The 13,656-nt window shown below is 45.1% G+C and overlaps 1 protein-coding gene across 7 annotated transcripts in view; it reads right to left on the bottom strand.

The window, feature by feature from the left end:
• The window catches only part of CDK8 (cyclin dependent kinase 8), a 126,161-nt gene extending 124,375 nt beyond the window's left edge, over positions 1-1,786 (bottom strand). For 2 of the 7 annotated variants that reach the window (XM_045044653.1, XR_006589566.1), the window contains exon 1: positions 962-1,783. In XM_045044653.1, the coding sequence (XP_044900588.1) occupies positions 962-1,089 (128 nt within the window). In that variant the 5' untranslated portion in view covers positions 1,090-1,783. Of the gene's footprint in view, positions 1-961 lie in introns of all 7 variants that reach the window. The other 5 variants (XM_045044570.1, XM_045044624.1, XM_019821740.3 and 2 more) reach the window with 5 other exon arrangements.
• Between the last annotated feature and the right edge of the window lie 11,870 nt (positions 1,787-13,656).

Here is a 13,656-nt window from a genome sequence, read left to right as displayed (position 1 = left end):
TTTCTCCCGCAATTTTCTATAGTGTCAAAGGCAATAGACAACATCAACATGACGTTTGTACAAGAGGAAAACAAGGAGTTAATAAAATATATTTTCCCCTCAACTAAGAATTGCCTTCTCTTTTGTCAATATTACACGACATTCATCTACTGACAAAGGAAAAATGAACACTTCACTTGCCTGTTTAAGAAACTAAATTGGGAGCATTACCAGCCATAGACTTAATTAAGTTATTTGCAGGGGAAAATATTTAAAGCAAAGAGACGATTTACAGCTTATTGCCAACAGCTAAATTTTGGGGGAACAGGCCTGAACACGATAGCCCCTATTAGTCCCTTGCCTTTTTCCCCACCACCCACCCTGCACCAAACCCCCATTGTTCTATGTAAAACTCACAGGTTAATGGTATCTAAATAACAATTGCTACATTGAGGTTACAGACGATCCCTATGAAGAACTCTTCAGCATCACATTTACTTGCTGCTTTCTTTCTCCCAAATAAAATCCCAATTTCGTAATAAATCAATCACAAACTGGTGGAGGAAAGGATCACAGCTTCCCTTCCAGACTGATGGATGTCACTCCAGAGGCGGGCGAGGAAATCCCCCCGAAGGTTACCAGCATAAATGGACCCCTCCCCCCGAAAACCATTTAAACTGACGTTTTACTACGATTTTTTTTTTTTCAATCTAGAACCGAAACCCTTGAAAAGTATACAGCCCATGGAGTAGCAGCTCTTTTTCCCTATTAGCCACCGAAGTAGAATACACAGGCAGGATTTCGCGTGGGCTTGGATCCCTAGTACACCACTTCCTCCCCAAACCTGGCTGGCAGGGCCAGATTCGGGTGTCAAGGAAGTGGGAGACCGGCGCGCCGGCGCCCCACTCTCCCGCCGGGCTACCTGCCTCGGCCTGCGGGAGCGCCGCCCAGCGCGGACACCGGCACAGACACAAACACTCACCCATCTTTCCTCTTGGCTTTGTAGACGTGACCATAAGTGCCTCGGCCAACTTTGCAGCCCTCGTATTCAAACAGGTCCTCGACCCGCTCCCGCTCGCTGCTCAGCTTCACTTTAAAGTCATAGTCCATTGTCACAGCCTCCGGGGCCGGGGAGCTGGGTCGGGGGGCCGGGGGACAGGGGTGGGGACCGGGGAAGCACCGGCAGCCGCAGCCCCCGGGAACCCGCCCGCTCTACGCCCGGCGGCCGCAGCACCAGCCCGACTGATGCGGCAAGAGCAGGAGGAGGCCCCGCAAGAGCGCGGGGGACATCCAGGGGGACGGCGGGGCAGAGGCCGGCCGAGGGAGTGGGGGGACGGGGAGGTTCCCCCGGGCGAAGGAGAGCAGAGGGACGACGGCTGGGGGTGGGGAGCGGCGTCTCTGCCCTTGTCCCCGCGGGCTCCCGGGGCGCCGGCTCTCCTGCTCTCTCCTGCCGCGCGTTCTGCTCCCGCTGCGGGGAGCGGCGGGGCGGCCGCGGCGGGCTCTCCTCCTCTTACACTCGCACTCACGCCTCACCCTCTCTCTCACACACGCTCACACTCACTCACTCACTCTCTCACCCATACACTCAAACAGAAAGGCAGCGCCGCACAACAGCCGGTACCTCCTCAGAGAGAGGAGGAGGGAGGGAACTCGCGGAACACGGCCACAGCTGTCGCAAAAACGTCGCGAAGTCTCGGGCTGCCTCCGGGCCTCCCTGCAGCCTGCTCCGCGGCGCCAGTCCGGCCCCGCCGGGGCCCGCACCTCGAGGATCCGGTGGAGGAAGCAGGGTAGCCACTGCCCGAAGCTGCCGCCAGAAGCACCACGTGGATTGTCCTGACGGCAGCCAGAGCCCCAGACTACATTGCCCAGAATGCACAGGCCACCGTCGTTGCCGCCCCTTCGACGACTCCACCCCACACAGTGGTAATACGGAAGCGTTGCATGATGGGATTAGTAGTCCAAGGAGAGATTAGTTTAAATCGCTTAGAGGGATTTTTTTTTTTTTTCCTTTTCCTTTTCCTTTTTCTTTTCTTTTCTTGTGTTTTTTTTACAACAATATCGCTAGAGTGTGATTTGGACCGTAAACTTAAGCAGAGAAATTTATGTGCGAGGGAGGCTAGTTTGCAATTGGAATCACAGTTTGCGCCGCTTTCGAACTCCAGATGTTAAAGGGCATTATCATTGTCGAAAAAAGTCTATATATTTGTAAACAGCTCACAGACTTGGTGTATTCTTGTCGTTCACAATCTGATAAGGGCTGCACAACGATATCAACATATTGACCCACATTACAAACATCAATAAAAATGAATCAATGACCAGTGGCCATGCTACTCCTGAATAGTTTTACTATTGAGAAAGATGACTATCTAAATGCTTCCCATCCATTGAGAGGGGACATTATTTTGAGTGTGGCCTTCTGCACCTCTGTCTATAAGAACAGCACATTTGAGCCATGATTACAACAACGGATCTAGATTCATTGAAACTAATTTGTTGATAATTTTAAGGTAGGAAAGGTGCCAGCTGAAGGGGTCCCAGTATCTTGATAATAATCTCTCATTTTGTCTAATCCGTCTTATTTAGATGTGTGTCTTTAATTTTTTATTAATTGTAGGTTTGTATTTATTTTACATTTTCCAATTGCTACTATTTCCACTAAAGCTCCCCACTCCCCAAAGGACATATAATCTCTCCCACTTTCAAACCCCCATAACCCTTTTTTTTTCTTGCCTTTCTTGTGGTAGTCATCAAATTATGTTTTATTTTTCTTTTGCTAGATTATAAATGCCTATAGGAAATCATATTTGCATCTTCCATAATACCTAGTAATATGCTTTGAGTATGGTGCACAGTAAACATTTGTTGAATTAACGAGTAACCATATTTATGTTAAAAATATCCATGTACAAGGACACCTGGGTGTCTCAGTCAGTTGAGCATCTGGCTTCAGCTCAGGTCATGATCTCACGTCTGTGGATTTGAGCCCCGCATTGGGCTCTATGCTGACAACTCAGAGCATGAAGGCTCCTTTGGATTCTGTGTCTCCCTCTATATCTGCCTTTCCTCTGCTCACGCTCTGTCTCTCTCCGTCTCTCAATTAATTAATTAATTAAAACATTTTTTTAAGTTAAAAAAAATCCATGTACAGATAGATGATGGCAATGATACCATTTGAAAAATCCTCAGAGGGGCTCTTCTCTTATATAAATTTCTTTGGATCAAATTGTGACTTCACCACTGGTTAAATTGAAGTTGTTTTTTACCTAGCGCATTAAATATTATTTAATGTTCAGGTACACTGACTGGTTAGGTGAGCCTGGGTTTGAATCCTGCTCAGCTGTTTATTACTGGTGTGCCCTTGAACCATCAGTTTCTCTCTTTGTGAAATGGAGCTCTAAAAGGCCCTAACTTAGAGGATGTTACATGTTCTATTCAGTGATAATATAGTGGGTGATTCTCTAGCAGGACTGTTCTTTTGCAGAGTTAAAGAATTCAACGTTAAGAGACCGAATTTTTCTAAATAAATATTGTACAGTTTTAAGAGGTACAACAGGATGTGTGTGTGTGTGTGTGTGTGTGTGTGTGTGTGTGTGTACATGACTAGTGAAATGATTACTATAGTCAAGCTAACTGACAGTATTCTTACTATCAGTAATGCTGGGATAGGAAAGGAAGCCAGGTTTGGACCAGGGCAGAGAAAGGCCTGCTTCTCTCTGCAAAGCTAGGGTGAAAGTTGGGGGTCCAAACTCCAGGTTGGAAGAATGTGGTGGTTTGAGGTAAGCAGACCCCTGAACACAGCATCAGGATGGGGAGCTAAGGAAGAGATAGACATCAGTGCCTTTTGGGGAGAGCTTGGCTAATGTGTTAGGAGCAGTAATATCTAATAGCCAATTTTAGGTTTTTCTTTTCTGTGTGGTACTTCCCTTCTGTCATCACCAGGCTATCAGCCTGGCCTTACTTGTGTCCATGCTTGGAGACAATGGAAAGGGCAGCAGCCTGAGACTCAATTAGGAAAGACAGGAAGGGGCCAAAGCAACGAGCTAGGAAGAACCTGGCACGTGTTAGGATTCCAAAAACTTGAAGAATACACTCTGTTTTTAGAATGGATTTCCTGTGGACCAAAGGATGAGGGTTCATATTTGTTATTTAAATGAATTGAACATATCAAGAGCATGGAGCTGTCGTTTCCATTTGATTTTCAATTTCAGGTTCTACTGATGCCACACGACCCTAGACTGTCACTGGAGATCATGATGTAGCAGAGTCTATGACCTTCATTGGTCCATGTTCCAAACAATGTGCAAATAATGCTCATGCTTTTCATAAATGTGGTTTTATTTACATCCTAAATTTAGCATCTCCAGTCTTAACATGCCTCCCAAACACCAGCCCCACATTTCAACTGCCTCCTGCTCAGCCCGAGGGGATATTCTGCTGCATCTCCAACTTAAAATTTCTGAAAATTATCATACTGTGCCCTGTACCTCCCAACTGCAGTGAATAGCAATGCCAGTAGACAGACATTCTGTTGTTTTACTGCCAATCCTAGGAGTTCAGGCCGTCATTAGCTGCACATTGTCCTTCATACTTGTGCCAAATATGCCTTTGTCTGGCCTGTTCTCAAAGGCTGGATGCTTCCTCATACCATCTCTGACCTTTGCAGCCCTACCCATCCTCCAAGGTACAGCTTAAATGCCTAACTTGGTCATGAAACTTTTCCTGGTCCTTACACCTGAAAATGACCTTTTTTTTTTTTTAAACCATGAACTCCTCCTACCATTGGCACCATTATACTTTATGTGTAACTTGTGTAGAAACATCCCAGCTACTTTGTATTTTAGTCATTTATGTACTTAAAAAAAATCTGTCCTTTTGGGGCGCCTGGGTGGCTCAGTCGGTTAAGTGTCTGACTTCAGCTCAGGTCATGATCTCAGTCTGTGAGTTCGAGCCCCGCCTCGGGCTCTGTGCTGACAGCTCAGAGCCTGGAGCCCGCTTCAGATTCTATGTCTCCCTCTCTCTGCCCCTCCCCTGCTCTTGATCTGTCTCTCTCTGTCTCAAAAATAAATAAAAACATTAAAAAAATAAAATAAAATAAAAGAGGTGAAGGGAAATTTAAAGAAAAAATCTGTCCTTTAATGAACACCTTAATGACTGAGTCTCTGACTTATACATCACTGTATCTCCTAAAGTGCCCAGAACATAATTTGCATAATGGTATTTAATTACAATGTGTTTTATTGGATTGATTTCTCTAAAGGTTCAAATGGACCTTAAGGTGTGTGTGTGTGGTGGGGGGGGGGCAGTCATTTGAAAACATTTAACATCTTGCCCCAGCCTTGCCTCTGAACATGTATTTTTTTTGTAGTGTGCAAAAGAATTTAGTGCTATATATGATATATCATGATGTATTGATGGAAACACCCAAGTGTGTCTTTTCAGAATTGATCACTTCTTGTCTCTACAACTTTTCATTGTTTTCTCACTCAATATTAAAGTGTGCTTTAAACAGAAAATATCCAACCTTCCATTCTGCAGGTGGAATGTTCATCATCTGTATCATCAAAAGCACATCTTAAATATCTACATTTGAGTAGTGTTAGACACAAGAAAGAACAAGTTAGATCAATCAACACTCTAGCCTTTTAACTTTTTTCAAAGAAAATATTAATGCGAAATTTCTCAATTAACTCTAAACACATCCAAAATATAATTTAAACCTTGGAAACAACCAGAACCAAAAAGCACTTTCAAAAATAACGTTCTTTCTCCCCTTCATCATGTGAATGTCATTTGTTCTTATAGACTCATTTCCACATGACTGGAAACGTGACCACTAACAGTTGCTGAATTTTGTATCAGACGCCTGTCATGAGAGAAGAATTGACTGTGTTTCTCAACTCCAGTTCTAAAAATCACAGGAAAGGCTCTGGTCCAGCTCAGCTGGGGGGCCCGTCCTAGACCAATGAAGTGTTACGCTTAGGGACAGTGTCATATAAGAATATGAGAGCTCCTGCATTCAGAGTGATGAAGAAGAAGCGAGTGGGCAGCTCACAGAAGGGAGAAGGTTCTAAGTCCCAGGAAGGATATAAAACAAAGCAATGCGATGGAAAGTGAGCCCAGAGGAGAGTCCTTCGGATTGGGTGGATGGCCAAGGATTCTCTGAGATGATGCTTAAGGGAGACCTGAATGATGAGCAGAAAATCCTGCTAAGGTGAGAGATCAGGGTGGTCCAGGTGGATAGATGGTGTGCAGCAAGTGCAAAGGCTTTAAGCTGGGAAAGAAGTTGTGTGTGATAGAATTGTCAGGAGTAAGGGCAGGGGGCGTTGTGTGAGATGAAGGCAAAGAGGTAGGAAGGGGCCAGATCATACAGGTCCTTGTAAGACCATAGAAAAGAGGCTTGGATTTTATGTTTAGGGCAAGAGAAAGCCATTGGAAAGTTGTAAGGAAGGGAGTGGCCAGATGTGATCTATCCTTTAAAAGGAATATCCTGGCTAGTATGTTAACAATGGATTCCAGGAAACAAGATTGAAGAACGGACAGACAGGGAGGCAGGGGACTTGCTGCTCTGTTGGATGGGAGGTAAGGAAACGCAAGGAATCAAGACGACTCCTGAAGATGATGCCAGTTACTGAGATGAGAAAGACTTTGAGAGGAACAAGTTTAGGCTAAAGCTAGATACAAGACCGGCCCAGATTCGAAGAGTCCACAAGCAGACTCACTTCTCAGTAATGGGGAGAGCAAAATATTGTGGCCATGTCCTGCAGATATTTCATGGATACATGTGACTCTGTGGATTTGGTAAAAGTTGAAGCTGTTCCTTTTCAAATGGCTTTGGTTTTCTAGAGAAGGTACAAGAAAAGTTGGCCTCTGTGAGTGAGGGGACAGGCGTGGAAGGAGAAAGCAGTGGTATCCGTTCATGTCTGAAAAGGCTACGGGCTTAAAACAAGCTTTGGGCAGAATGAGAGAGAGAGCTGGCAGGATATCATCGCGGGACTTCTAGCCCATGTCGCGGGTCCACTTGCAGGCACAGCCATGCATTTATATCAATATCCATCTGCCCTGTTGTGAGATTTTCATCACCAGCACTCAACAGCCCAGGTGGAGGCCTGGCAAAGACAGATGTTAGATTCATCCAGGGTTAGAGCCTCGCCAGCTGGGTTTAATGAAAAGATGAGGCGACAGAGGTTGGAATTATTGGCAATAGCGTAGTTAAAATGACAGACCATGACATTTAAGCTGGGGAAGGAGGAAAATGAGAACAGGATTTCCCCCTTTTATAGCATAGCACTAGCGTGAAAATCTTTAACTTAATTTTTTGCAGGATAAGTTAAAAAGTAAACACCCTCATTCCTTGCTTCTTTAATATGCAGGTATAGTAGCTAAAACAGACAGCTGAAGAAATAATATGAATACCAGGTTAAAAATGATTTCTTCTTTTCTTGGCTAATAGATGCCTATCACGGTTACTGGTAAGGGCATCCCAAACTGAAAATCTCTCCCATTTGTTGATGATGAATTCTGCTCTTGTGTTCTATTAAGTATTAAGGAAAATTTACCTCTTTACTTTACATTGGCAAGCAGTATTATACCCTTGTCCTTTTTTCTTCTTTTGGACCCCTTTTCTCTTGGAATAAGCATATTACTTTCTGTTTTTTCAGTTCACAATACATCTTGCTACGCAACAGTAGAGCAAGTAATCTATAGGAGCACAGTTTCATTTTATGTTCAGTTTTCAAGGCTTAAATTACTCTTCTGCCTTCTCCTCCCAATATGCTTCACCCTTTAGCTAGCTGGACTGTTACTCAGGCCCAATCACCAGAAGAGCCAAGTTTTTTCTGGCTGGTTCCTGTACAAACATGGATCTCCTGTGAACTGCATCGCTCCCTTTCTCACACACAAACGTGGTTAGGTCACCTCTGCCACCACTTGATTCTTGACACCCAAGGCTATTTGTTTCCGTGCAACTTCACGCTCAGAACCTCTGGAACTTTTTCTCTCTGTTGGTAGCCCTTCCCCCTGCCAGCCAAGGTCAAGTTCCATCAGGTATTGTCCTGCTTGCCCCCAAACTCTACATCCTGTTTAAATTTTAAAATGTTGTTTTACTTACGTCATTCTCGTGCTCAAAAATCTTCAAGGACCCTGTGTGACCTTTCATTGCCTACAGCATAAGGTTCAAACTCCTTCATCTAATATTCCAGACTCTGTATTTACTTTTGCCTCACTTAGGAAAATGCTGGAAGGCAGCTTGCAATAGAAATGTTAGAATGAGATTAAAATCATTGGCTCCGGGGGCGCCTGGGTGGCGCAGTCGGTTAAGCGTCCGACTTCAGCCAGGTCACGATCTCGCGGTCCGTGAGTTCGAGCCCCGCGTCGGGCTCTGGGCTGATGGCTCAGAGCCTGGAGCCTGCTTCCGATTCTGTGTCTCCCTCTCTCTCTGCCCCTCCCCCGTTCATGCTCTGTCTCTCTGTCCCAAAAATAAATAAAAAACGTTGAAAAAAATTAAAAAAAAATCATTGGCTCCAAATAGCTAAAATTTCTACAATCTGAGCTCTTCCTTATCTCTAGTGTAGTTCCTAGTCAGTTCCTCTGAAGCTGCTTCCTAGCCAATTTAAAACAGTGGTTCTCAGCTCTGGGTGGCCATTGGAAATACCTGAGGAATCACCCCAGCAATTCCGACGTAATTGATCTGGGCTACCGCTGGGCATTGGGACTTTTAAAGCTCCCTGGTGATTCTAATGAGCATTTAGGGTTGAGAACTACCACATTAGAACAGTTTATTGATTCTCCCTAAAACATTCATCATTCCACTCTTTTCCCCAGCAACACCCCCCGCCCCCCGCCTTCTTTTCTGTACTTGTCTAAACCCTACCCACTCTGTGAGATCCAACTCAGGTACTCCTGGTATCTTTCCTTCCTGTGAGCCAATACACTCATAGCAAGTACCTTGCCTACACTTACTTGGCATTTAGCATATATACATCTCTTACCTTTGTGTATTTATCCTGTGTCTTCAGAAGAATTCAAGGGCGTGAAAGGACAAGGACTGTTTTTTATCCCTAGAACATGACACAATGCCTTTTATACTATATACCATTGCGTGTCTTATGGGAGGTGATGATGATGATGATGTTGTAACAGATGCCAAGTCAAGCCGGTAACCATATCCTTTCAGAGCACTGACTCGGGGCTGCAGATGGGGCTACCTTTAGGCTACTGGAACCCACCTTGCTTTCACAGGCAAAGCTGAAGTACCCGGAAATAAGCCACCCCCATCTTCAGTTAATAACTATAGGTACAAGTATGAATACTCTAGCTCTCATAGCCTCTGACGGGGACAACTGGGGGGACCTGCACTGTGTCCTGTGCCCTCTATGAATTTAGGTCAAAGTTGACCTTGCATCCCTTACTTAAGCTCCTTTCCTTCCCAGTTCCACCCCCCTATTCCCTTATTGGTTTTTCCAGGGAACACTTCCTAAATAAAGTATTTTAAAATGAATCCTTGTCTAAGGCTTTGCCTTTCTGCGGGGGTAGGGGGAGGATAGCCAACCAGAGACAGACAATAACACAACAGAAATAGCTGTTATTGGGGCCCATGGGTGGCTCAGTTGGGTTAAGCATCCAACTCTTGATTTTGGCTCAAGTCATGATCTCACAGTTCTAGAGTTCCAGCCCTGCGTCTGACTGGGCTCCACACTAACATTGTACCTGGAGCCTGCTTGGAATTCTCTCTTTCCTCTCTCTCTCTCTCTCTCTCTCTCTCTCTCTCTCTCTCTCTCTCTCTCTGCCCTTCCCCTCCACGTGTGTATGCACGCGCATGCACACTCTCTCAAAAATAATTAAATAAACTTTAAAAAGTAAAAAAGGAAATAGCTATTATTTATTGAATATTTTCTATGTGCCAGGTATTAACTCACTTAATCCCCAGAATTAGGTAGGTCCTATGGTTGTCATTTTACAGATTAGGACACAGAGGCATATAGAGATTAAGTAATTTGCCCAAATTCACACAGATAATAAGAGAAGCAACTGAAAAAAGAACAAACTCAAAGGGCAAGGACAGTAGGAGGATCAAATTAAATTTTTAAAAAAGTTAATTTCAACCAAGTTAAGCTTTGTGGGCTAGACAGAAACGAAGCCACCATGGATACTTTTTTTTTTTTTTTTTTGATGAAATGAGTTTTAAGTTCTGATCAGCAATTTACAAATTTCCAAACGTAATTTGTAGATTAGAAACTTCGTTTCTTTTTTTAAAAAATTTTTGTAATGTTTTATGTATTTCTGAGAGCGAGAGAGCGAGCGGGGGGAGGGACAGAGAGAGGGAGGAATAGAAAATCTAAAGTGGGCTCCTCACCGACAGTAGCGAGCCTGAAGTGGGGCTCGAACTCTCAAGCTGTGAGATCATGGCCTGAGCCAGTGTCAGAACGACTGAGCCCCCCAGGAACCCCAGAAACTTCATTTCTTTTTTTTTTAATTTTTTTTAACGTTTTATTTATTTTTGAGACAGAGAGAGACAGAGCAAACAGGGGAGGGGCAGAGAGAGAGACACAGAATCGGAAACAGGCTCCAGGCTCTGAGCCGTCAGCCCAGAGCCCCACGCGGGGCTCGAACTCACGGGACCGCGAGATCGTGACCTGAGCTGAAGTCGTCTGCTTAACCGACTGAGCCACCCAGGCGCCCCAGAAACTTCATTTCTAAGTGACTGTCAGAAAATCCTCGTCATCTCCCCGCTCCCATCCCTGCAGTAGTTTATAGTACGTGCAGCTGATCACAGGAAGTAAAACCCACACTTAAGGGCGCCTGGGTGGCTCATTTGGTTGAGCGTCTGACTTTGGCTTCAGGGCATGATCTCGCGGTCCGTGGGTTCGAGCCCTCATGGGGCTCTGTGCTGGCAGCTCGGAGCCTGCTTCGGATTCTGTGTCTCCCTCTCTCTGCCCCTCCCCTGCTCATGCTCTCTCTGTGTCTCAAAAATAAATAAACATTAAACAAAATTTAAAACCCATATTTGGACAATTAATAATTTACATCCACTGCAGATTAAATGTGTATTTGGGGGCTAGGCTGGGAATTACCCTGCATGATTTCTCTGGAATACGCATTCTGAACCATAAACAGTGATTATTGAAATGAATTTCCGGCACTTCCAGATTTAAGTTCTCGTCTCCTGTTCTCGTTCCCAGCCCAGTTCAGTGTCGTTCTTTCCAGATATGATGTCCTTCATATTTTGAAAAGACAGTTCTCAGTGGGGCCTATGTGGACTATTTCTTACGCGGAGTGATTCCTCCGCTCACCCACCCTCTCTCTGCTCCATCAGCACTCAGTCCTCCGGCAATATTTACTGAGCTCCTATGGTCCACTGTGCCCTTTTGGCTGTCATGAAAACAGCTGGTATAGTGTCTGGAACATGGCGGGTACTCATAAATGTTTATTTCCTTCCCCACTGACGTTGACCTTCTTATGAACTCGTCCATCCCTGTTCCCTTGCCTCTTCCAGAAAAATAGATATGCTTTCATCTTCCACTCATTTGCCAAAACTGTCTTTTTTTGAGTCTGGGCAGAATGTGGTGACTTTTAACCTCTTCCGGGAATATCTGTGACCATCAGAACAGAAAGTTTGCTTCGGTCAACTTTTTTTTTTTTTTCTTAAGTTTATTTATTTTGAGAGAGACACAGAGAGAGAGAGAGAGAGAGAGAGAGAGAGAGAGAGAGAGAGAGAGAGAGAGAGAGAGCACGAGCAGGGGAGGGGCAGACAGAGGGAAAGAAAGTATCCAAGGCAGGCTCCACATGGTTAGGGCAGAGCCCTACACGAGGCTCAAACCCACCAACTGGGAGTCATGAGCTGAACCGAAATCAAGAGTCAGATGCTTGGGGTGCCTGGGTGGCGCAGTCGGTTAAGCGTCCGACTTCAGCCAGGTCACGATCTTGCGGTCCGTGAGTTCGAGCCCCGCGTCGGGCTCTGGGCTGATGGCTCAGAGCCTGGAGCCTGTTTCCGATTCTGCGTCTCCCTCTCTCTCTGCCCCTCCCCATTCATGCTCTGTCTCTCTCTGTCCCCAAAATAAATAAAAACGTTGAAAAAAAAATTAAAAAAAAAAAAAGGAGTCAGATGCTTAACCAACTGAGCCACCCAGGCGCCCCAGGTCAAGCTTATTTACAAATGTGATTTAATATTGTTAAATGTCCGTGTATGTCGTAAACAGGGAAGAGATTGCACTTCTCTCTCTACTTGTTTTCATTCATTCATTCGATATTATTTAAATCTTTTTTTAAGTTTATTTATTTACTTTTAGAGAGAGAAAGAGAGCGAGAGCGAGCAGGCAGGGGCAGAGAGAGAGGGAGAGAGAATCTCAAGCAGGCTCCACATGGCCAGCTCAGGGCTTGACGCAGGGCTTGAGCTCACAAACTGTGAGGTTATAACCTGAGCTGAAATCAAGAGTCGGATGTTTAACTGACTGAGCCACCCAGGCGCCCCATCATTTATTCGATATCATTGGATGCCTTCCGCAGATACCGAGGTAGACCCTGAAAATATCTAGAGGAATAGGGCCATACGCCTGCCCCATGCACCTCACAATCTAGTTCAGTGCTTCTCAAACCTAATTGTACATTAGAATAATCTGAGAGCTTTAAAAAAAAAATCACTGACACCCAGGTCCAATCCTAGACCAAGTAAATCTGAATATTTTGGTAGGCAGGCCCACGTGCCAAAAATTTTAATAGCTCCTTAGAGGATTCTAATTGTAGCCAGAATTGAGAACCACTGGGCTAGTGGATATTAAGGGATTCAGGGTAGAGCTATAAATATATCTGAATTATCTGTATGTATAACAGGAGTTATGTAAACTATATACCTATACCTATCCTTACCTACCTCTCCCCTCACCCTAAGGCATATTAAGACCCTCAGAGAGAGGAGTAACATAGGTGTTACTTCTCTTTCTCTTCCTCAAATAGGAAGACAATTATATCATGTGGTAAGTGAAAGACCCTGGTTACTAGGAGTTACTAGAAGATCACACAGAAAGAAGACCTAACCAAAGTCAAGGCCACTGAATCTTCTCCAGAAGTAGAGATGCCAGAGCTAATGAGTCCTAAAAGAGCCACGCAGAGGGAGATTGGATTGATTTTCTTTCCCAAATGAAAGAACCACGCTACGTTAGACGTTAGCCAACCTTTGCTCAGGTTTCCCCCCTCCTCTTCTTCCCTCACTACTGAAAGATTTTTCCTGAAGAATCCTCCGTCAGTAAATCACTGACTCAGGCTCTGTGTCTAGGGAGTCCGACCAAAGATAGTTGATCCCTGGAGGAATCCCAGGAAGCAAGGATGAACTTTTGGAGCTGGATCATTTGCTGGGCGACGGGCCACAAAGCCCTCAGTGGAGTCTTGACAGCCCTGGCATGGGAAGCGGTGTGGCTGCTAAGCCCTTCGCCTGTGGAGAGTTGGTGTGTGCCACAGGCGGAAGAGAACACACCGGTTGGTTGCCTGGCAGTTGAGGGATATGGAGGAAGTGGTTATTCTAAGGTCTGTGCAATTGGATGGCCACCGCTGGGCACCGCTGACGTACCAAGGAAAGAAGATGGCGGGCTCAAGTCACTTCGTCGTGACTTAAAAGTGAAGCGTGAGAGTCAGAGGGCCTTCCTGACGGCATTTCAAGAGCCCATCATCACCTGCAGCCGACAA

Source organism: Felis catus, chromosome A1 (assembly GCF_018350175.1).
Source record: "Felis catus isolate Fca126 chromosome A1, F.catus_Fca126_mat1.0, whole genome shotgun sequence".
Lineage (NCBI taxonomy): Eukaryota > Metazoa > Chordata > Mammalia > Carnivora > Felidae > Felis > Felis catus.
The sequence above is the reverse complement of the archived record's forward strand: the minus strand, read 5'-3'. Positions and strand labels throughout refer to the sequence as shown.